A 24,564-nucleotide genomic window follows, 5' to 3' on the forward strand; every position below is an offset into this window, starting at 1 on the left:
GATGCCACGGGCATCCTCTCGAGGGCCTGGCGGTGTCCGTAGAGCCCTGGGGGAATCCATGGGTCAGAGAAGCAGCCACAGTGAGATCCAGAGGCCTTTGAGTCACCTGGCACTGCAAGTCCTAGAGACTCCCTATTGTCTGCACCATGATGTTTATGCTCTCAGCAATGCTCCTCGTCTCCAGCTTCTCCGAGGATAAGGCAGTGTCCATCAGCTCAACACCTCCCATCTCCATCCCTTCCCTCATTCCCCTGCCCCCAACCCACCTGCGCATTCTCCTTTCTCCATCCCCACCATTCCCCTCGCCCTTATCTGCCGACCATCCCCGCCTTTCCCCATTCTGTGTAACATCACTCCAGGGTGATGGGCATTGTCAGCGGGTCCCTATACAAGGCCGGAGAGTGATGCTAACTCGCTGTGAGGAAAGCTCTGGTGCTCCGCGGTTTCTGCAAATGTCTGATTCTTGTCTCTATTCTGTCAGTGCGCTCACACCCATCCTCTGAACGGGGTCTGCGTCGGGGGCTTTTGATCTTTGACCACTGTGCCCAGGTGTGGGGGGGGTGCAGAGGGCAACAAGGGGCGAGGGTGCGGGCAGGTCTGCTGTGAAGATTAATGTGGCAGAGGCTTGACATGTATGATGTGTGACATGTTTTAATAGTGAACATTTCACTGTGACTGCTTTCCATTTACTCTAGCGACAGATAGTGACCCCCCCCCCCCCCCCCCACCCCCGTACCCACTCAGTATTCCTCACTCTTCTTGATCTTCCATGGTTTACTGCTACGTCTAGGTGTGTTCCCTGGATGCACATTAGAGATGGAGGCAGCCATGCCCTGTGGTTTTTGATGCCCTTAGCGGGCATCCTCTCGAGGGCCTGGAGCCAGGGGCCCTGGCCGACCTACCGGTGTCACTGGCGTCGCCGTGCAACCCTGTTTTGCCCACTGGCCTTGAGATGCACCAGTGTCAGGAGGGGGGGATTCTGAAGAAATGGAGACCGCTGTAGTTTCTTTGGTGGCAGGACCCGGGTTGACCCCCAGCACTTCCCACTCCATGGCGGCGTCCGTAGAGCCCTGGGGGAATCCATGGGTCGGAGAAGCAGCCACAGTGAGATCCAGAGGCCTCTGAGTCACCTGGCAAGCGCGGTCTATAGCAGGTGGCAAGTCCTGGAGACTCCCTATTGTCTGCACCATGATGTTTATGCTCTCAGCAATGCTCCTCAGTGACTGGGCCATGTCTGGAGTGCCTTGGCAATGTCCACCTGCAACTGGGACACATCCTTCAGCAACTGGGCCCTCAGTCATGGTAGTCACCGACTGAGCAATACCTTTGACACCAGCACTCAGGATATTGTGCTTCAGGTTTTCCACTGCGGTCGCCACCCTCGCAGTGTCGGCCTCGGTGCCAAGCATTGTTGGCATCATCTCCTGTGCCAGCAGCCTTTGGGACTCCTTCAATCGGCCTTGCAGTCACTGGAATATCACTGATACCCCCTCCTGAATCTTTCGGCTATGTCCTCTGGATCAGCTCTGGGAGACCCTTGTCCAGAGGCTTGGCATCTGGCTGGGACCCAGCTGTGTCCTGGGATTCAGCGGACCTCTGACTGCCGTCTCCCTTGGATGTTCTTTCTTCCACCTGATGGGCATTAATTACTGTATGGTGCTCACCAGATTCTGTCCACTAATGTCGCTCAGTGATGTGTGTCTCTCTGCTCTGGTGGAAGGTGGAAGCTGTGAGGCCTCTCCAGTGGTCTCCACGGAGCTCTCCACTGAGATGTTTCCTTGGGTGAGGGGGGGATGTGTACCGACTCCGTCATCAGATGGCAATCCTGCGAGACAATGTTCATGTGGTCAGTGAGAGGGAAGGATATTTTTGTCTGACATGAATAATTCACTTGAGATAGCTCATCTGGGTGAAGGGGCAGTGGATCCTCATCTCTCTGGCGTAGGCCAACCTCGCTGTTGGTGACTGCTTTCTCCCTGGTTGACTCCGGGATCTCCAGGGCCTGGGGGTGAGGACTCGAATCTCCAGGATTCCTCCCTCCATCTTGGCCCTTTCACATGTATTATGGGCTATCTTTTCCGGAAGGAACAAAGAGGGCATTGCGAGGCCCACGCTTGATGGGGCAGTGAGGTCTATAGCAGGTGGCATATGTGGGCATTGCACCTGTACATGAAGAGGTTGTACTGGTGGGTGCCAGGGGGTTCTGGGGAACAAGCATGAAGTTTGGATATGGGGTGGATGCGAGGTGTCAGACAGCCGATTATGGGAGGGGGGGCAGGAGGGAGGGTTTGGGAATTTGAGGGGTGCCAGGTGGAAGTTATGCCAGGTGAGTGGTCGTAATTTACCCTTACAGCCTGTTGGATGTCATTGGTCTTCTTCCGGCATTAGACGGCGGTCCTCTTCCTGCCCGTACTGACAGCCGCTGTCACTGCTTCCCAGGTGGCATTGCTAAACCTGCTGCTGGCCCTCCAACCCCCTCGAGGGAACAGGGTGCCCCGTCTCTCATCCACAGTGTCGAGGAGCAGGTCTGCTCCCTGCAATGCTTGTGTGCTGACTGGGAGTGAGTGGTGAGGGACCGCTAAAAAGCAGATTTCCCTCGTTAATGGTGAGCTGCTCAGGCACGTGTCAGGTGAATCAGCCGGCGAGGGAGCCAGTAATGCCAGGCATCACATGGGGGCTCATTTCTGGCACCAAATACCATTGAATCTGGGCCACGACCTCGCCATGAGATTTAACCTTTTGCAACTACCATGTGGTACCTTGTCAAAGGCCTTGCTAAAGTCCTTGTGGACAACGTCGACCGCATTGCCCTCATCTACCTTCTTGGTTACCCCTTCAAAAATACAATCCAATTCATGAGACATGACTTTCCCCTTACAAAGCCATGCTGACTTTCCCTAATTAGCCTTTGCCTGTCTAAATGCCTGTAGATCCTGTCCTTCAGAATACCTTCTAACAACTTACCCACTACAGACGTAAGGCTAACCGGTCTGTAGTTCCCTGGCTTATCCCTACAGCCCTTCTGAAACAAGAGCACAACATTTGCTGTTCTCCAATCTTCAGGCACCTCTCCTGTCGCTGTCGATGATTCAGATATCTCAGCTAGGGGGCCCGGCAATTTTCTCCCTAGCCTCCCACAACGTCCTGGGATTCATTTCATCAGATCCCGGGGCTGGTTTAGCTCACAAGGCTAAATCGCTGGCTTTTAAAGCAGACCAAGCAGGCCAGCAGCACGGTTCGATTCCTGTACCAGCCTCCCCGGACAGGCGCCGGAATGTGGCGACTAGGGGCTTTTCACAATAACTTCATTGAAGCCTACTCGTGACAATAAGCATTTTTCATTTCATTTATCTATCTTGATCCACTTTAATACCTTGGGCACCCCCCACTCTGTAATATGTACACTTCTCAAAATATCACTTTTTATTTCCCCAATTTCCCTAACATTTATGCCTTTCTCAACAGTAAATACCGACGAGGAATGTTTATTTCAGACCTCTCCCATCTCTTGTGGACCGTACATAGATGACATAAGAGGCCCTACCCTCTCCCTAGTCATGTTTTTCCCATTATGCATCTGTAAAAGCTCTTTGGATTTTCCTTTGCCTTATCTGCCAGGTTCAATCTCATGTCCCCTTTTTGCCTTCCTGATTTCTTTCTTAATCTACACCAACAAACCTGATATTCTTCAAGGGATCCACTTGATCCCAGTTGTCTATTAATGTCATATGCCTCGTTCTTCCTCTTGACCATGGCCTCAATATCCCCAGTCAACCAGGAGGTGTGTGAGTGGGTGAGGGCTGCCATGCAGGGCTACATGGAGTTAAATGGCACGGGGGAGGTCACAGCCACCATGCTGCAGGAGGTGCTCAAGTCGGTGGTTAGGGGGAAGTTTATTTCAATTTGGGTGCACAGGGAAAAGGCAGAGCATGTCGAGATGGCATGGCTGTTGGGAGAGATTTTGGGGGTGGATAGGCAGTATTAGGAGGTCCTGAAGGCAGGGCTGTTGAAGGAGAGGCAGAGGCTCTGGATGGAGTTTGGGTTAGTGTCTACGGGGAAGGCAGTGGGGCAGTTATGGAGGGCCAGGGAGGCAGCATATAAGTACGGGGAGAAGGCGAGCAGGATGTTGGCCCATCAGTTGAGGAAGCAAGAGGTGGCAAGGGAGATTGGCAGAGTGAGGGATGATAAGGGCAAGGTGGTGATGGACCTGGCGGGGCTGAATGGCTTGTTTGCGCCGTTTTATAGAAGGCTATATGGGTCTGAGCCGTTGGCTGGGAAGGACAGAATGCAGCACTTTTTGGATGGGCTGTAGTTTCCCACAGCAAATAAGGAGTTGGTTCAGGGACTGGGGGTCCCAATTGGGTTGAGGGAGGTGTTGAACAGTATGGGGGTGATGCACGCAGGGAAGATCCTGTGGCCGGACGGGTTCCATATGGATTTTTACCAAATGTTTGGGGCGGACCTGGGGACACTGCTCGTGTGGGCGTATAATGAGGTAACTCCCCCCTACATTGGCGCAGGCTTCCATCATCTTGATATTAAAGAAGGATAATGACCCGGAGCAGTGTGGGTCGTACTGCCCAACATTATTACTGAATGTAGATGCCAAGCTGTGCCAAAGGTTGTTGGCCTCGCGAATCGAGGACTGCATCCCGGGGATGATAGGCGAGGATCAAACGGGTTTTGTGAAGGGGAGGCAGTTGACGGCGAACGTGAGGAGGCTGCTTAATGTAACCATGATGCCTTCGGAGGGGCAGGAGGTGAAGGTAATGGAGGTGGCGTTGGACACAGAGAAGGCATTCGACTGGGTGGAGTGGGATTACCTGCTGGAGGTGCTGGAACGGTTCGGGTTCGGGCAGGGGTTTGTAAATTGGGCCCTGTTGATATATAAGGCAAGAGAGTTAGGGGTACTTTGGGCTGCTTTGGGAGATGATACAGGGGTTCCCCCCCCCATTGCTTTTCACCTTGGTGATAGAGCCACTGGCAATGGCATTTAGAGCGTCGATACTGGAGAGGGTCTGAGCGGGTTGGTGGTGGGGGGGGGGGGGGGGGGGGGGGGGGCGCATCTTGCACAGGGTCTCATTGTACGCTGGTGGCCTGTTGCTGTATATTTCAGATCCGTTGGGCAGTATCCAAGGCATCATGGAGATTTTTAAGGAATTGGTCTGGTTTTCAGGGTACAACTTCAATATGGGAAAGAGTGAGGTGTTCCAAATTGAGGCTAGGAGGCAGGAGAGGAGGTTAGGAGAATTGCCATTTAGAGTGGTGGGGGCGAGCTTTAGATGTTTGGGTATCCAGGTGACCTAGTGCTGGGCGCAGCTGCACAAGTTGAACCTGGCCCGGCTAGTGGAACAGATGAAAGTGGATTTCAAGAGGTGGGATGTGCTGTTGCTGTCGCTGACAGGGCGTGTGCAGACAGTAAAAATGACAGTGCTGCTAAGGTTTCTGTTTGTGTTTCAGAAACTCCCAATCTTCTTTCCAAAATCATTTTTTAAGATCAATGCACTGATTCTGGCTTTCTTGGGTGTGGAAGACCCAGTGGGTTAGGAGGGCTTTCTTGGAGTGGGGGCAAGGGGATGCGGGGGGGAGGGGGGTTTGCTGGTGCTTCCGAACATGACGACTTACTACTGGGCGGCGAATATTGCCATGGTTCGCAATTGGGTTCTGGGAGAGGTGTCGGCATGGGGTCAGAAGGAGGCGGCATCGTGTAGGGAAACATGCTTGAGGACTCTGTTGGCAGCACCTCTGCCATTCTCACAGCCAGGTACTCCGTGAGCCCAGTGGTGGTGCCGGCCAAAAAGGTGTGGGGGCAGGGGAGGCAGCATTTGGGACTGAAGGGTGTCTCTGTGTCGGAACCGGCCTGGGATAATGATAGGTTTGCGCCAACTGGGATGGATAAGTGGTTTTGACGGTGGCGGCAGGCAGCGATTGAGCAATTTTCCAATCTCTTCATAGGGGCAAAAGTTTGAGGTTGGAGGACCTGGAGAAAGAGTACAAGTTGCCCAGGTGGAGTGGTTTTAGGTACCTGCAGGTCCGAGACTTCGTAAGGAGAGTGCTGCCGTCCTTTCCTGGGCTGCCGCCCCGGGGGATGCAAGACAAGGTGCTGTCGAGGGATGAGATAGGCGAGGTGTCCGATGGTCGATGTCTGTAAGGAGCTGATGGATTGGGAGGGGGCCATGGTGGGGGACATAAAGCGTGAGTGGTAAGAGGAGCTGGGAGGGAGGAGGGAGTAAGACATGGCAGAGGCCTTGCGGAGGGTGAATGCATCCTCATCATGTGTGAGGCTAAGCCTCATCCAGTCTACAGTGATGCATAGGGCACATATGACGGTAGCAAGTTGAGTTGGTTCTTTGAGTGGGTAGAGGATAGTTGTGGGTGATGTGCGGGAAGGCCTGTGAATCACATCCACATGTTCTGGGCATGTCCAAGGTTGATGGGGATCTGGCAGGATTCGTCGACCTGGGGGGGCGATTCTCCAATATGGAGCCCAAGTTTTCGGGCCGTCGCGTTCCACGATGGCGTGAACCAGGCCCGGGTACAACCGATTCTGGCCCCCATAGGGGACCAGCATGGCGCTGGAGCGGTTCTTGCCGCTCCAGCCTCCTTTTGCCGCGCCAAATGGGCGCCGCGCCGCATGCGCAGGGGACTTCTTTAGCACACTGGTCCTGCTCAACATGGCGTGGTGCTCAGGGACCGGCCGCGCCAGAAAGTAGGCCCGGGGGGGGGGGAGGCCCGCCTGCCAATTAGTGGGCCCCAATCGTGGGCCAGACCTCATCGGAGGCCCCACCGATCAAGGTGCCCTCCTTCCCCACCCACAGGCCGCCCCCCCAAACGTTTGCGCAGAGTTCCCGCCGGCAGCGACCAGGGGTGAACGGCGCCGACGGGACTCTGTCGTATCAGCATGGCCGCTTGGCCCATCCCGGCCGGAGAATCAGTAACCCCGCCGATTCCAGCGGCTCGCGGCCCGTGCCGCGCCAAACGTGCTGGCGTAAATGGCGCCGATTTTCCGCACCTCGTAGAATCGCGCGCAAGCGACGGGGCGTCGTGGCGCGGTTACGCCGATTCTCCGGCCCGGCACGGGGCTCAGAGAATCGCCTCCCTAATATCCAAGGTTTTGGGGGTGGAGGTGGTTCCGAGTCCAGAGGTGGCGATATTCGGGTTGTAGGAAGACCCAGGCGTCCAGGGGGTGAGAGAATCCGATGTCTTGACCTTTGCCTCCCTGATAGCCTGGAGACGGATTCTGCTCGGGTGGTGGGATTCAGAACCGCCAAAAGCAGGGATATGGGCAAGCGACCTGGCAGAATTCCTGAGGCTGGAGAAGGTCAAGTTTGTCTAGAGGGGGGGTCAGTGGATGGGTTCAACCGGAGGTGGAAGCCGTTTATTGATGTCTGGAAGGGGGTTTGAGGGGTCAGCGGGGGGGAATGAGGGAGTAAGGGGGTTAAAATGAGATGGTGGGAGATGAGGAGGGGTGGTATCAGGGGAGCAGAGAGGGGAGTGGGGGTGGATTATTTAGAATATTGTTTGGTTGTTCTTCTGCTTTTGTTTGTTTACATGAAAATACCTCGAATAAAATATTTTAAAAAAAGAATCACGTTTGTACAAAGCTCTTAAATTTTAAAAGTCCCACTGTTTAATTTATCCATATTTTCTTCATTAAAATAATAAAGCACAGTTATTTGCATCCTACTTTCAATTGATCTCAGTGCCTGAGGTTTAGTTTAACAGCAGCAACAACGACATGTTTTTGTACAACACCTTTAACATACAGAATGTCCAAAGGTTTTCACAGAAGTATAAGCCAAGCCAAAGAAGAAGATATTATGTGGGTAACTAAAAGCTTGGTCAGAGAGATAGCTTTTAAGGACCTCTAGGTTTTGAGGTTGGATTCTCCTGTTAGAGGTGCGCGACCCATCAGACCACGTTTTGAGTTCAACTCAGGCCTCAGCAAAACAACGTAACATTTCGGAAAGAAAATACAAGCAAGAAGGCCAAAGCTTGAGGACAGGATAGCAAATATTTCTATTGCAACTAAATATTTTCCTTTAGTACTGAAGTAAGCTGGTAGGAAGGAGATCCACACTGCAAAAAAGATCAGCAGGCTAAAAGTGATAAATTTAGCTTCGTTGAAATTGTTGGGCAATTTTCGGGCCAGGAATGCCAAAACAAAGCAGAGAAGAGCTAAGAGCCCAACATATCCCAAATTACCGAATAAAGCATGTTCAGATCCGTTGCTGCATTCTAGAATAATTTTTCCAACCACAGCCATTGTGTTTTTTTCCACAGAAAGTGATGATGACAGCAAAAGTCCAACACAGATGCTTATTTGAATGAGGGTTATGGCTGCAACAATCAAACGGTGATGCATGGGCCGAAAGCGTTTTAACACATTCTGGTGGGGTGTTGTCATTGTAAAAGCCAATACTACCACTATTGTTTTTACAAGGATGCATGAGAGGGACAAGGAAAAGCTGGTGCCAAATCCTATTTGACGGAGGACACAAAATTTGACTGAAGGCTTACCAATAAATATAAGAGCCGTCAAAAAACACAACGTTAAAGAAAATAGCAGGAGAAAACTCAGCTCATAGTTATTAGCTCTGACAATGGGTGTATTCATGAACTTGATAAATATCACAATAATAGCTACAGAGATAATAATCCCTAATATTGAAAAAAATAGTAAAACACCCCCCAATGGTTCATGAAAAGATAGGAATTCCACCTCCTTCGGTACACACTTATCCTTCTTTTTATTCGACCAGTAATCTTCAGGACACTGAAAACATTCTGCAAAACAAAGATAAGAATTTGAATTTTTAAAGATAAATTGAAAGTTATCAGTCATTCTGGCAGTAGCTTTTAAAAGGAACAACTTAATTGACATCATATGGCATTAAAATACTTTCGATAGGATTAGGAAATGGGTAAACTCCATTGAATGGGAAGAGGCGCACTGGCCTGGAATCTCCTTGTTATATTTTGCATTTATTCTGTTTATAATGTCGCTATGCCAAAATAACAAAAATTTCTGTTTAATACCACTTTAACATTTGGACAGCACAGACATTTTGATTAGGATTTAATGGCCATTCCTGAGCAGATTTGGATGTCGTGGGCCTTTAATCAGGCAGGGGAATGTCAGGTGGGGGTCTTCCTGCCTTCCGACCTCTGCCGCAATGAGGCCTCTCGCAAGTTGAATGCAGCGGCCTCCCAGTTTTCTCCCACCCCCTCATCAGGAAGTCACCTGGGCGCAAATCACTATTAGTCCTTAAAAATGGTGACCAGGCGCTATGGCTTCCGAGAGGGTGAAAGGAGGTGAGTATCCCTCTCCACTTACTTCCAAGGAGCACAAGGACACCGCAGTCACTCGCCAGATGCTGTGGGTGGAATCCTTCAAGGGAGTTGAGATGTGGGAAGCTTGGCCTGGCTTGGAGGGGGCCAGGTCCCATGGAATAAGGGTTGCATTGTGTCTGTGAAGCCTTTAAACCGGCTTTCTTTCATGGTTAGCACCTCACAACAGGGCAAAGCTACAGCCTCTCTGCCCTAAAATCCTCTCACAGGACAGAGCCATTCTGCAGCTTGTTTCTTGGGGAAGCGTTTCACTCCCCCTGAAGTTTCAATAGGCTCTGTGGTTTCAATATTTAAGATGCCTTCTTTTACCCCTCTGTACTGGGTTGTTTATATGCCATTCTATTCCCTTTGAACTTTCTTTTTTTTTAAACACATTTTATTCAAACTTGTATCAAAGTAGGTTACAGCTAATAAACACCCCGGGAAACATTCTTCCCAACAATCAACTATACAGTTTGTACAAATTTGTGGTAGTATGACTAGGACTATTACGGTACCTGGGAGTGTGAGCTGCCATTGGTGCAGAGGACTGGCTGCCCATTGGCCCAGGTATCATGTGCCTCTTAGCCCGATTGGCTAATAGGAAGGTAGCTCCGCCTACAAGGCGGGCTATAAGAACCCGTGTTCCCCGGCAGCCAGCCATTCTCCTGTACGTCTGCTGCCAGATTCACTTCTTGCTAATTAAAGCCTTTCATTCGGATTTCATATACGTTTCGTGTCCATTGATTGTGCATCAACATTTTTCTCCAAGACATCGGCCTTCCTCCTCTCCATGAGCTCCGGCTTTTCTGAAACAGCAAATATGGCCACCAAAGGGTCCGGGTCCACTCCGTCCTACACTATCCTGGCTAAGACAGCGAACTCTCCCGCCCAGAATCTTCCCAATTTTTCACAACCCCAAAACATGTGTACATGATTCGCTGGCCCCGCCCACACCTCTCACACACATCTGCTACCCCCTGAAAGAACCCACTCATTCTCGCCCGAGTCATATGCACCCTGTGCATCACCTTAAACTATATCAGGCTCATCCTTGTACACGAGGAGGTCCTGTTTACCCTTCGCAGTGCCTCACTCCATACTCCCCAATTGATCTCCATTCCCAACTCCACTTCCCATTTCTCCTTGATCTTCACCACCCGCTCGCCTCCCTGCTCCCCCAGCCACTTATATATATCCCCAATTCTTCCCTCCCCTTCCACATCCAGAGCAGCAGTTGCTCCAACAGAGTGTATCCCGGCAATCTAGGGAACCCCTTCCAGACCTTTCGTGCAAAGTCCCTAACCTGTAGATACCTGAACTCACTGCCCTTCGGCAGTTTTACCCTCTCCCTTAGCTCCTCCAGACTGGCGAACCCTTCCTCCAAATACAAATCTCTCAGCTTAACCAGTTCCACTTCCCTCCACCTCCTGTATACACTATCCATCCCCCCCGGCTCAAACCCATGATTCTCGCACAGCGGCGTTAGCACCGACATCCCTTCCACCCTAAAATATCTTCTCAGCTGATTCCATATCTTCACCGTGGACTGCACCACTGGGCTCCTTGAATACCTACTCGGAGCCATTCACCATAGCCCTCAAACTAGACCCCTTACAAGATTTCTCCTCCATCCTAACCCACTCTACTCCTTCTCCTTCACACCATTCACCGCCCAATAATAATGAAGCAAGTTTGGCAACTGTGGTAGTCACCACTGTTGTATATATATCACACGCGAGGTGTAATACGGTAAGGCTCCTGTACTACAGGTACCGGGGTAGATCCCTGCCTACTGGCTCCGCCCAGTAGGCGGAGTATAAATGTGTGGCCTATCCGAGCTGCAGCCATTTCGCAGCAACTGTGGGAGGCTACACATCTCTGCGTAATAAAGCCTCGATTGCACTCTACTCTCATCTCATCGTAATTGATAGTGCATCAATTTATTGCGCAAAGATTTTACAACGATGGATCTCCGCATCAAGCCTGATTGTCTGCAGCTGCACCCTCAAGTAGACAACGCTAAGTCGGCCTTCGCACATTGGCTAGCTTGCTTTGAAGCACACATCAGATCTGCAACAGAACCACCCTCAGGAGGTACAGAAGCTCCAGATCCTGTATACGCGGCTGAGCTCCGATATCTTTCCCCTCTTCCTGGACGCGCCTACCTACGCTGAGGCCATGGCGCTACTGAAAGAGAACTACACTCAGCAGTCCAACAAAATCTACGGCAGGCACCTCCTGTCCACGCGGCATCAACTCCCCGGTGAGTCTGTGGAAGATTTATGGCGTGCCCTGCACGCCCTGGCGAGGGACTGCGCGATTGCCAGGCCATTTCGGCCATTGAACATTCTGAACTCCTAATTATGGATGCTTTCGTTACGGGCATAGTGTCGGCGTACATCCGCCAGCGCCTCTTTGAAGGGGCTACCCTCGACCTTGCGGCGACCAAGAAAGTCGCAATCTCACTCACAGTCGCCTCCCGCAATGTACAGGCGTGCGCCCCTGACCGCACAGCGCCCCCCTCCTGGACATCATTGACACCGCCAGCGAACACCCCCATCGTGGACCCCACCAGCGACCGCCCCCAGCCAACCCCAAGCCTACGCCACGCGGCAGCAACCCAACCCCGTGGGACCCAAGTGCTACTTCTGCAGACAGACAAAGCACCCCCGGCAGCGCTGCCCGGCGCGGAGCGCGCTCTGAAAGGCCTGCTAGAAGAAAGGACATTTCGCTGCTGTGTGCCAGGCTCGCTCGATCGCCGCTGTAACCAGACCCATTGTCCCGGCACCCCCCCACGTGTGATCCGTGGGCGCCGCCATCTTCCTCGCCTCAAACCCCGTGCGGCCCGTGGGCGTCACCATCTTCCTCACCTCAGACCTCGTGCGGCCCGTGGGCGTCACCATTTTCCTCGCCTCAGACCACATGCGGCCCGTGGGCGCCACCATCTTCCTCGGCTCAGAACACGTGCGGACCGTGGACACCGCCATCTTGCTCGCCTCAGAACACGTGCGGCCCATGGACGCCGCCATCTTTAATGCCGCCCGCCAAGTGCGCCCCATTGGCGCCGCCATCTTCCCCGCCTCAGGACCCCTGCTCATCGGGCCGCTCATCGCCTGCAACCGCCACCGACCTGCCAGGGGCCTTCCAACCCCAGCCGCGTCTCGCCTCCATCACGATCGACCAGTCCCGACCGCACAGCCTTGCGACCGCGTCGACGACAGTGAAAGTCGATGGGCACAGACGTCATGCCTTCTGGACTCCGGGAGCACTGTATCCACCCCGATACAGTAAGGTGCTGCTCCCTCACGGTACATCCCATTAACCAGAAAATCTCCCTGGCCTCCGGATCCCACTCCGTGGCGTGCCGGGGTACTGCACCACCACCCTCACCATCCAGGGCGTAGAGTTCAGTGGCTTCCGGCTCTACATCCTCCCCAACCTCTGCGCTGCCTTGCTACTCGGCCTGGACTTCCAGTGCAACATCCAGAGTCTAACCCTGAAATTTGGTGGGCCCCTACCACCCCTTATTGTATGCGGTCTCACGACCCTTAAGGTCGACTCGCCTTCTCTGTTTGCAAACCTCACCCCGGATTGCAAACCCGTCGCCACCAGGAGCAGATGGTACAGCGCCCAGGATAGGACCTTCATCAGGTCTGAGGTCCAGCGGCTGATACGGGAAGGTATTATCTAGGCCAGCAACAGCCCCTGGAGAGCCCAAGTGGTAGTTGTGAAAACTGGGGAGAAAAACAGGATGGTCGTTGGCTACAGTCAGACCATCAATCGGTACACGCAGCTCGATGTGTACCCCCTCCCACGCATATTTGATATGGTCCATCAGATTGTACAGTACCCGGTCTTCTCGACAGTGGACCTGAAATCTGCCTACCACCAGCTCCCCATTCGCAAGGCGGACCGCCCGTACACCATGTTTGAAGCGGACGGCCACCTTTACCACTTCCTTAGGGTTCCCTTCGGAGTCACTAACTTAGTCTTCCAACGGGAGATGGACCAAATGGTTGACCGGTACGGACTGAGGGTCACCTTCCCGTACCTGGATAATGTAAACCATCTGCAGCCACGACCAGCTCGTTTCCACCGCGACTAATGAAACCCCCATGAACGTCTCTTTGCCTTCCCCAGGAAGTCCACTCCCGGAGTTTCACTCCCAACATGGCTGGCAGCTCCAGGTCCCGTTCTCCTCAGAAAGCACGTGCGGCTCCACAAGGCGGAAGCGATCGTTGAGAGGGTACAGCTACTCCATGCAAACCCGCAATATGCCTACGTGGCGTACACCGACGGCCGCCAAGACACAGTCTCCCTCATGGACCTGGAGCCAGCTGGGTCCCCACATACCCCCACTTACCTCTGCCCTGGCGCCAGGTCCCTGAGCGACTGAATGGAGTGAACGGCGTCGGGGATGACCTCTTGCCAACGGGAGGCCGGGAGAGTCCTGGACCGTAGGGCCAGCTGGATGGCCGTCCAGACCGTCCTATTCTCCCGCTCCACCTGCCCATTTCCCCGGGGGTTGTAAGTGGTCGTCCTGCTCGAGGCAATGCCCTTGCTGAGCAGGTACTGGCACAGCTCATCGCTCATAAATGAGGATCCCCGGTCGCTGTGGATGTAGGCGGGGAAACTGAACAGAGCGAAGATGGTGTTGAGGGCTTTGATGACGGTGGCAGATGTCATATCGGGGCATGGGACGACGAAGGGGAATCTGGAGTATTCGTCGACCACGTTAAGAAAGTACATGTTTCGGTTGGTGGAGGGGACGGGCCCTTTGAAATCCACACTGAGGCGTTCAAAGGGGCAGGAGGTCTTCACTAGGTGCGCTCGGTCTGGCCGGTAGAAGCGCGGTTTGCACTCCGCGCAGACCTGGCAGTCTCTGGTGAGAGCCCAGACCTCCTCGATGGAGTAGGGCAGATTGCGGGCCTTTATGAAGTGAAAAAAATGGGTGACCCTGCGTCACAGAGATCCCAAGCATTGTCCACTCAGTTCTCCCCCAGTTTATGCTCCTTCATGAAGTCTTCGGCCACTTCTGGGGTCTCGAAATAATACTCCCGGCCTCTGAACGTCACCCACAATTTCTCCGGGTAGAGCACCCCAAACCTGATCTGCCGCCAGCACAGCACCACCTTGGTTTTGTTGAAACCTGCCCATCGTTTTGCCAACTCGGCTCCAATGTCCTTATAAATCCCTCCCATTCGCAGCTACGCTTCTCCCTGGCCCACCGTAGAATTTTCTCTTTCTCCACGAATTTATGGAGTCTCGTGATCACCACCTGCAGCAGCTCCCCAGCTCTAGGCTTTTGCCTGAGACCTATGCGCTCGGTCCACTTCAGGTGCCTTATCTAGCATCCCTTCTGCCACCAGTCCCGCCAGCATCCTCGAGACGTACCTCGTGGCACTCACACCTTCCACTCCTTCAGGCAGGCCCACTATTCGCAGGTTCTGCCTTCTCGAGGCATTCGCCTGCTCCTCCACCTTTGCCCTCAGCGTTTTACAGACGTCTCCTTGGAGCCCCACCTCCGCCTCCAGAGCCACCATGCGATCGCTGTGGTCAGAGATCACCCCTTCAATCTCCCGAATATGTGACCCCTGCACCTCCAAACACCTCTCCATCCGCTCCAAAGTACTCTTCAGGGATGCCGCAGCTTCTGAAACGGCCTTTGCATGATCCTCATGCATTTCTTTCCTCTGTTTATCGAATTCTTCCTTGATAAAAGTCATCAGTTCCTGTATCTGGGGCCTTACAGCTTGCCCCTCCCCAGCCTGCATGCTGGAAGAAACTGTCTGTGAAGCACAAGACTGTTCCAACTTTCCAGCCTAACCTCTCACTGTTTTCTGCCGGATCCGGTGATCAGAGGACACACCATTCCAGGGGTAAACCACTCCTCTGACATTCACCTATGCCATTTCATCAAAATTCCACCCGGATCTGGATAAAAAGAGCCCTTTTCTGTGACTTTGAACAGGAACAGCCCTTTATGTGACCAACCACGCCATGGTCACAAGCGGAAGTAATTCCCTTTGAACTTTCAATAGGCTCTACGGTTTCACTGTTGCAGTATGCCTGCTTTCATCCCTTTGTAATTAGTTGTTTACATTTCACATCCCATCGACTATTAGAACATAGAACATAGAACAGTACAGCACAGAACAGGCCCTTCGGCCCTCGATGTTGTGCCGAACAATGATCACCCTACCCAAACCCACAAGCCAACAACCCCCCCCCCCCCCCTAACCTTACTTTTTAGGACACTACGGGCAATTTAGCATGGCCAATCCACCTAACCCGCACATCTTTGGACTGGGAGGAAACCGGAGCACCCGGAGGAAACCCACGCAGACACGGGGAGGACGTGCAGACTCCGCACAGACAGTGACCCAGCCGGGAATCGAACCTGGGACCCTGGAGCTGTAAAGCATTTATGCTAACCACCATGCTACCATGCTGCCCTGGGGAGAATGTATTATAAGTCTCTTGATTGACAGCTGAAGGCTATCTCAAAGGAGGGATTGGTTTGTTTGTTTTAATAGCACTTCATGGTCCATTAACTCTGAAATACTTCCTCTTTTGAGCAGACGTCCTGCCTGACTGCATTTTTCTATAGTAGATTCTACTCTGAAATGCTTCCTAGAAAGAGCAAGTGCTCTGTCTGACAGCAATTGTTTTTTAGACTGCGTCTTTTTAAACCTCTGATGCCCTAATAGCATGCCTGCAATGGAGGCATTTTTGCACTATAGAAGTAGCCAGAACCACTCAAATATTAAGTGCAAGGATTCCTCAATGAGGACCTTCTCACAGTCATGGTTGAATTTTCTGGATAGATGTGATGACCATGCTACAGGATTCAAAGGCCTTTGTAGCCCCGGAGTGGCCAGCAATTCTAACCACTGCACTACCGTGCCACCCATATGTAATAATAATCTTTATTATCACAAGTCGGCTTAAATTAACTCTACAATGAAGTTACTGTGAAAAGGCCCGAGTCGCCACAATCCGGCACCTGTTCGGGTACACATAGGGAGAATTCAGAATGCCCAACTTACCCAACAGCACATCTTTCGGGATTTGTGGTAGGAAACCGGAGCGCCCAGAGGAAACCCATGCAGACACAGGAAGAACGTACAGATTCCACACAGACAGTGGCCCAAGCGGGAATCGAGCCTGGGACCCTGGAGCTGTGAAGCAACAATGCTACCCACTGTGCTACCGTGCTGCCCTTGTGGTTACTGTTGTGGGATGTTGGTTTCATCCCAGTAGGTTTGATGACGTCTTTGTAATCTTTAAAAGGTTAACAAATGCTTTTTTTTCTAGAGTACCCAATTATTTTTTCCAATTAAGGGGAAATTTAGTGTGGCCAATCCATCTACCCTACATATCTTTTGGGTTGTGGGGTGGGGGGTGAGACCCACACAGGCCCGGGGAGAATGTGCAAACTCCAGGGGCTGTTTAGCACACTGGGCTAAATCACTGGCTTTGAAAGCAGACCAAGGCAGGCCAGCAGCACGGTTCGATTCCTGTAACAGCCTCCCCGAACAGGCGCCGGAATGTGGTGACTAGGGACTTTTCACAGTAACTTGATTGAAGCCTACTCCTGACAATAAGCGATTTTCATTTCATTTAGGGGCTGGTTTAGCTCACACAGCTAAATCGCTGGCTTTTAAAGCAGGCCAGCAGCACGGTTCAATTCCCGTACCAGTCTCCCCGGACAGGCGCCGGAATGTGGCGACTAGGGGATTTTCACAGTAACTTCATTGAAGCCTACTCGTGACAATAAGCGATTTTCATTTTTTCATTTCACACGGACAGTGACCTGGCATCAAACCCAGATCTTTGGCACCATGAGGTAGCAGTATTAACCATTGCACCACCGAATCGCACAAACAAAGTCTTTATTAACTACTGGAACTATTTACAAATATACAATAAAGGGTACAAGCTAGGTTCTGTCTCCAAACGGCTCTGCACACGGCTCTATCCAACAGATTATCTGCTCCCTTACATCACTTTGTGGATGGTACTGTACCCAGTCCTGCATAAAGCTTATATGTGCTAGATCCTTATACTACACTACCCCAGAATCTTTATGCAATGTATCTGGAGTTGTACTGGTTTACTTCATGTCTTATGTTGTTATTACTACATTTTCACTATTACTACATTATCACTACACAATCACCCTCTCCCCCTTTGGGTCCTTGTTGCTAAAATGATGTGGATATGTCAGCGTTGGACCGGGGTGGGCACAGTAAGAAGTCTTACAATACCGGGTTAAAGTCCAACAGGTTTCTTTCGAATCACTAGCTTTCGGAGTGCATGGGTAGCACAGTAGCATTGTGGATAGCACAATGGCTTCACCGCTCCAGGGTCCCAGGTTCGATTCCTGCTTGGGTCACTGTCTGTGCGGAGTCTGCACATCCTCCCCGTGTGTGCGTGGGTTTCCTCCGGGTGCTCCGGTTTCCTCCCACAGTCCAAAGATGTGCAGGTTAGGTGGATTGGCCATGCTAAATTGCCCTTAGTGTCCAAAATTGCCCTTAGTATTGGGTGGGGTTACTGGGTTCTTGGGATAGGGGGAGGTGCTGATCTTGGGTAGGGAGCTCTTTCCAAGAGCCGGTGCAGACTCGATGGGCTGAATGGCCTCCTTCTGCACTGTAAATTCTATGAAATTCTATGAAATCTCCTCCCTCAGGTGAATGAAGAGGTGGGTTCCACAAACATGTATATAGACAAATTCAATAATGCAAGATGATACTTTGAATAAGAGTCTTTACGGGTAATTAAGTCTTTACAGGTCCCGACGGTGCAACTGAATAGAGGGATAAGAAAGGATAATCACAGGTTATCACCTCTGATGTTCATCCTGGGGGCACACTTAGGCGCAGTGGTAGAGCATGGAAGGCTACACAGGTTGAGGATCACTGAGAGGACACTGGGGGATGGGGAGAGGATAAGGGGAGGTGCTTTGAGTGTGGGGAGGGGTTGGGAGAGTGGGATGGTTTGGGGATTGGAGCAGTGGGGGACACATGTGTATAGCATTAAAATAAGTTGACTGCGACCAATATCACGCGTCTGGCACCAATACTCTGCCCAACTCCCTGGACTTGGATGTCCTCGATGCCTCTGCTCCCCCCCCCATCCCTTACCCCGGCACACCATGTGCAGGTGATGAGTCTGAGTTAGCACTCAGCTGACAGGCAGGGGTCAGACTGTGGTGTAGATTGAGGAGCACCAGCTAGGCAATAACTCCCACAAGCTGCATGACCCACTGACCCACGGGAATCCATTTGGGAGGTGGGAAGTGCTCATTTAACTACGATTGCCGATTCTCAATTAGCCTCCAGCCGCGCGGTCAGTGGCCCCCGTGGTCAGTCGGAGTTTTGGGTGGTCGGCCAGGCAGGCGGGTTGGGGCTGGAGTTGCCCCGGAACGGAATCACATGGTCCGGGGGGGGCATGTCGGACGCATGGGTGCTGAGACACCCATCTCACCCCCAGCTGAGGCCATGGGTGACACCTCCCCCAATGGCAGCCCACCCCAACCGTAGCTGACCCTCCTCTGAGCACCGGGGCAGCAACCCCGGGCTCATTGCCCGGGAGGGAAGGTGGCTACTCACCTCCCCGGGTCCCCAGCAACAGCCCTCCCGCCAGCCTCACAGTTTTAAAAAGGAGTATTCATTCACGCCCCGCATGACCACTTGCTCGGGAGGCCGTTAGATCATGGGAGGCCGTTAGACAAGGGGTTGCTCCTGTTAATTGTATGGCGATTGGGCTTAAAAGGTAATTCATGGTTTCTCGGCACACTATGGTGGGATCCAGATTTCGTCAAAGTGAACGGGTCCAGCGAGTTTCTCGTTTTTGGTTTCTCACGCGATTTAACGGCTCATCGTGCTAACACTTAGGTGCAGCACGGCCATTAAATCACGCCCCAAATTTCTTTAATGATTTTGCAGGACCCTGCAGTTTGGAATTTTTAAAGATTTACCTCACTCTTGTAAGCTCTGCCAACTCCGCACTCTGAAGTTAAACTTCCAAAGGAGATTCAATGGAATCCGCTATGGTATTGAATTTTGAATATTTGCCTTCAGCTTCCAAGCCTTTCTTTGCAGCTTTTCCTCATGGTTTTTCCTCTGCGCATCTGCTTCTGGAACTTCTTCTCGTGTCAAGATGCTTTGTTGAATTTTTCTTAGTCTTCCAGCATTTTGGTTTGTCTCTGCAATTTAGTGAGGTTGTAAGGATTTTATTCCACTGTTTTCAGCATGTTGTGGGGTATTTGTCAAACCTTGGTAAGTTTGATGAACTCTTTGTAGTCTTTAGCAGATTACTGTTCCCTTTACAATTGGTATTCCTGCGAGTATCATGCTGGGTGCAAGATGAAAACCTTTGACAATATGCTTCTTTTTCCGAAATAAAGATAGAAAGAGGCCACAGCTGCAAGACCATCTATGCCAAGGTGACCCTTTCCATCTACGGCTGCATCTGTGACCATTGTGGTATGATGGCTTTCGGGAGGACGGGGTGCAGGATGTGGCATTTAAAAAACCCACCATGTTTTTTAAAATGTGGCATTTAAAGAACATCTACCTGCCCAGTTGGTCCTTCTCTTAGATCAGCATTTGAAGATCAGAGACCTGTGGAAATAGTTTTAGTCTACGCCTCACTTCCATTCCATTGTCTGTGTTCTTTAGGGACATGCAAAGTCTATCTGCTCACCAAACCCTCTTTAAAGTGGATATCATCAAAGTGCATTTTCATTATATATAGGTTACCTGTGCCATTTGAGATCTCTCCATCAGCACAAGGAATGCAATCAAAGCAGCAGATTGGTTGTCCTTGTTGAACTCTTTTCCGAGTTCCTGGGAGGCAGTCTTCACTGCACACAGAACGAGGAACCTTGGTAAGCAAATCAAAAAACAAGGTCAAACAAAGAAATTATGCTGAATAATGAGTTGGGCAAGATGAATCTTGTTTTCTACATTATTGGCGTACATAGTTTTATCGAGGACCTTATTTTATTTAATCTGTGTAGAATCCGGCAAAAGAGATGGAGGAACGCACAGTAGGAAAAAATGAATACTGGTTTATTTAGGTTTACACAATCTACACTACTAACAACTCCTCTCCCCAAGGATCCCCCTCTCTGACCTGTACCCAGGTTGGGGTTTTAAGACATAGAGGTTCCCCTTCTTAAGAGGACCCCCCGCCCCTAATTACCGGGGGCATTCATACTGGGAATTACCGGGAACTGGATGGAGCATAGTCCATGGTCACCCAGTGGGTCGTAACAGCGCTTTCCACCCCCCTTCCCCCGTATGTTCGGAGAGATGTTCATTTCCATAGGATGAGGTGGAGGCCCTCTTCTCCATTTGGAGAGTGGACAACGTTCCGGAGTTGACGGATCAGAAGCACAGCGTGTATATCTCACCGGCGATTGGCGGGTCAGCGATGCGGGAGTGCTGTGCCCAGCCTTAGACGACAATGGTGGGCGGGCAAATGTCCATGTTGGAGCCCGTGTCCGAGTCTCCCGAGGTGGCGTAAGGAATCTCAGCCTCCTGGACCTCGGCCGGCGGAGGTGGCGACGATCTAGGTGGCAGTCTATGCGGCAACGGAGACCGTGGGGATCCAGGACCGGTGGGTCCTGACTGCGGCTATGTATGTGGTCCAACTGGTGGCTGTCTTCCTTCCCCTGCACCCAGACTGAATATGAGGTCGGCCTGAGCACCACGCCTGGGATCCATGTGGCCCTGGCACTGAAATTTCAGATGAAGACAGCGTCCCTGGACTTGAACCAGCGCAGCGACATGCGTCAACCAGCATCTGTCACTGAGTGGTCCTGTCTGCTGCGATCCGTGCACCGATGTCTGACATAGCTAGGCTGAGACCAAAGAAAAAATTCTGGAAAATCTCAGCAGGTCTGGCAGCATCTGTAGGGAGAGAAAAAAGCTGATATCGTGAGTCCAGATTACCCTTTGTCAAAGCTTGGCTACGCTAAATTGCCCCTTAATGGGAAAAAAAGAATTGGAAACCCTAAATCTATTTTTAAAAAACAACTAGAGTCAAAGGGAATCAGGGGAAAACTCTCCACTGGTTGTGGTCATGCCTGGCACAAAGGAAGATGGTTGTGGCTGTTGAAGGTCAATCATCTCAGTTCCAGGACATCACTGTAGGAGTTCCTCAGGGTAGTGTCCTAGGCTCAACTATCTTCAGCTGCTTCATAAATGACTCTCTTCCATGTAATGTCAGAAATGGGATCTTCACTGATGATTGCAGCATGTTCAGCACCATTCGTGACTTCTCAGATACTAAAACAGTCTGTGTCCATATGCAACAAGACCAGGACAATATTCAGACTTGGGATGACAAGTGGCAAATAATATTTGTGTCACATAAATGCCAGGCAATGACGATCTCAAACAAGAGAAAACTTAACCATCATCCCTTGACATTCAATGTCATTACCTCGCTGATACCCCGCAATCAACATCCTGGGGGTTACCATGAACCAGAAACTGAACTGGGATAGCCATATAAATACTTCGGCTACAAGACCAGGTCAGAGGCAAGGAACCTTATGGTGTGTAACTCACCTGCTGATTCCCCGAAGCCTGTCACCACCTACAAGGCACAAGCCAGGAATGTGATGGAATATTCCCGACTTTCCTGGATGAGTGCAGCTCCATAGAACATAGAACATAGAACAGTACAGCACAGAACAGGCCCTTCGGCCCTCGATGTTGTGCCGAGCAATGATCACCCTACTTAAACCCACGTAACCCGTATACCCGCAACCCAACAATCCCCCCATTAACCTTACACTACGGGCAATTTAGCATGGCCAATCCACCTAACCCGCACATCTTTGGACACATCCAACAACACTCAAGAAGCTCAACACCCCTTCCACAAACATTCATTCCCTCCTCCACTGACGGACAGTGGCAGCCATGTTTGCACATGCAGGAACTCACCAAGGCTCCTTTGGCACCACCTCCCAAACCCACGACCACTCCCACCTAGAAGTACATGGGCATCAGATGTATGGGAGCGCCATAGCCTGGATATTCCACTCCAAGTATCTCACCATGCTGATTTGGAACTACGTATATCACTGTTCATAGAATTAACAGTGCAGAAGGAGGCCATTTGGCCCATTGAGTCTGCACCAGCTCCTGGAAAGAGCACCCTACCCAAGGTCAACACCTCCACCCTATCCCATAACCCAATAACCCCACCCAACAGTAAGAGCAATTTTGGACACTAAGGGCAATTTATCATGGCCATTCCACCTAACCTGCACATCTTTGGACTGTGGGAGGAAACCGGAGCACCCGGAGGAAACCCACGCACACACGGGGAGGATGTGCAGACTCCGCACAGACAGTGACCCAGCGGGGAATTGAACCTGGGACCCTGGCGCTGTGAAGCAATTGTGCTATCCACAATGCTACCCTGCTGTTCCTTCAATGTCACTGGCTCAAAATCCTGGAACTCCTTCCGTAATAGCACAGTGGGAGTCCCTGAACCATGTGGGTTGCAGTTGTTCACGAAGACAGCTTACCACCACCTTCTCAGGGGCAATTAGAAATGTGCAATAAATATTGGCCTAGCCAGCAATGCTTAAATCCCATGAGCGAATAAAAAAGGCCAAGTTCATATCATTTAAATCATTTTTATTTGATTGCAATCCAGGCATTCTTCAACTGTGAACCATGTGGAAAAGCATAAAATGAGTGACAGAAACTTCTGGATTTCTGTGATTAACTGCACATGTGTGGGTTCTAGAAGTTGCTGTCAGTTCTAGATGAGTAATGTTGGAAAATGCTAATAGTTTCATCATGATAACCCGATTCCAAAACCCGAGCCCTTGCAAATAAACATACCTCTGATTCACCAGCATTCCAGATGAGATCCTGTTCTCTAATGGTGAGTTCATGTCCTGGAGGTGCTCTAGCATCATAACGTCCTACTTTCACAAATTTAATTATGCCATCAGCAGTTACTTGCCAGTTTATTATGTCATATGTGGCTGAAACATCACCGTTTTCATCAAAATATCTTTCATTTCCTGATTGGTCGATGAACCGGACTTTTTTCATATAATGTAGAAGCTAAAGTGCAAACGTATATTGAATGGCATTTTTAAACCCAATCGCAGCACATAAAACTTGAATTTTAAGCAACATGACACAGAATTTTAAACAATGTGACACTATTTGCCAAATAAAGTAACAATTGGCTCTGCTCCAAGCGGATAATCTTTTCGAAAACAATCACTGATGTGATCTATTAAAAGGGTATAGTTTTGAGCTCAGCAATGTGGAGCTGATTTAGATTTTTTTTAAACCTTATATGTAGTTATTCTCCTCATAAGCTGTTCTGTGGAGCATCAGTGTTTCTTTTCAAATACATTTATTTAGAAGTCACAAAGGTATTTTTTTCCCTAACTGATTTCCCATAAAATCTTGGGGAGAAAACCAACTAAGAACGAGGCTTGAAAGCTGTTTGAAAGCTGAAGTTTCCCATTCATTTAGCATTCATGCAAATTTCTGTAGGTATTTTCTGTCATCAGTGATATCTGCCGTTTTGAGAGTTTGTACATATTCATTTGTCCCATAATGTTGTAGCATCCTGTCCATGATTACCCAGTGTTTCTGCCAGGATATTCCACAGGGAAACCCATGGGCGGGGATGCGCTGCCGGCGGCAAAAGTGAATCGTAACAGCCGGAGAATTCTGCCCACTATTTCACTAATCATCTGCCATGCTTTTGACAAAAGTATCCTGCCTAAAGACTGCAAGGATATCTTAGACCCAATTGGTTAACTTTCTTTCCCTTTTAGGTGTTGAGGTTTTGTGGTGAATGTGTAACCACTATTAATTCACACTGTACATTACTGTGTCCCTGTGGGCTCCATCTGTGAGCCTTTGCGCGGCTCTGCCCACAGGGGGATATGAGGAGCATGCACAGGGCTCCGCCCCCTGCAGGAATTATATGTGCTGCGGTCCTACGAGTCCGCCTTCAGTTCAGTATAGTCGCAGGCAGGCTCAGTTGTAAGCCGATTAAAGCCACAGTTTACTTCAACTCGTGTCTCTGAATGAATTGATGGTCGAGCACGTACAGGCGGTCGAGTATCGCGAGGGCCTCAGTATAAGAGGCCTGTGGATCGAGTTCCAGTCGGTCAGGTTTGAGGGCTGATTCCATAGTAGTTTTTAAGTTGATTAAATTGATGCGACC

The 24,564-nt window shown here is 50.8% G+C and overlaps 1 protein-coding gene across 1 annotated transcript in view; it reads right to left on the bottom strand.

The window, feature by feature from the left end:
- Positions 1–7,585: 7,585 nt before the first annotated feature.
- Positions 7,586–24,564, bottom strand: part of LOC119975636 (vomeronasal type-2 receptor 1-like) — a 29,247-nt gene continuing 12,268 nt past the window's right edge. Inside the window, exons 5-7 of the mRNA XM_038815421.1 lie at positions 23,211–23,438; positions 20,100–20,223; positions 7,586–8,787 (exon numbers count right to left, since the gene is read on the bottom strand). Coding sequence (XP_038671349.1) covers positions 7,868–8,787; positions 20,100–20,223; positions 23,211–23,438 — 1,272 coding nt within the window. The 3' untranslated portion in view covers positions 7,586–7,867. The remainder of the gene's footprint in view (positions 8,788–20,099; positions 20,224–23,210; positions 23,439–24,564) is intronic.

This window comes from Scyliorhinus canicula, chromosome 13 (genome assembly GCF_902713615.1).
Source record: "Scyliorhinus canicula chromosome 13, sScyCan1.1, whole genome shotgun sequence".
NCBI lineage: Eukaryota > Metazoa > Chordata > Chondrichthyes > Carcharhiniformes > Scyliorhinidae > Scyliorhinus > Scyliorhinus canicula.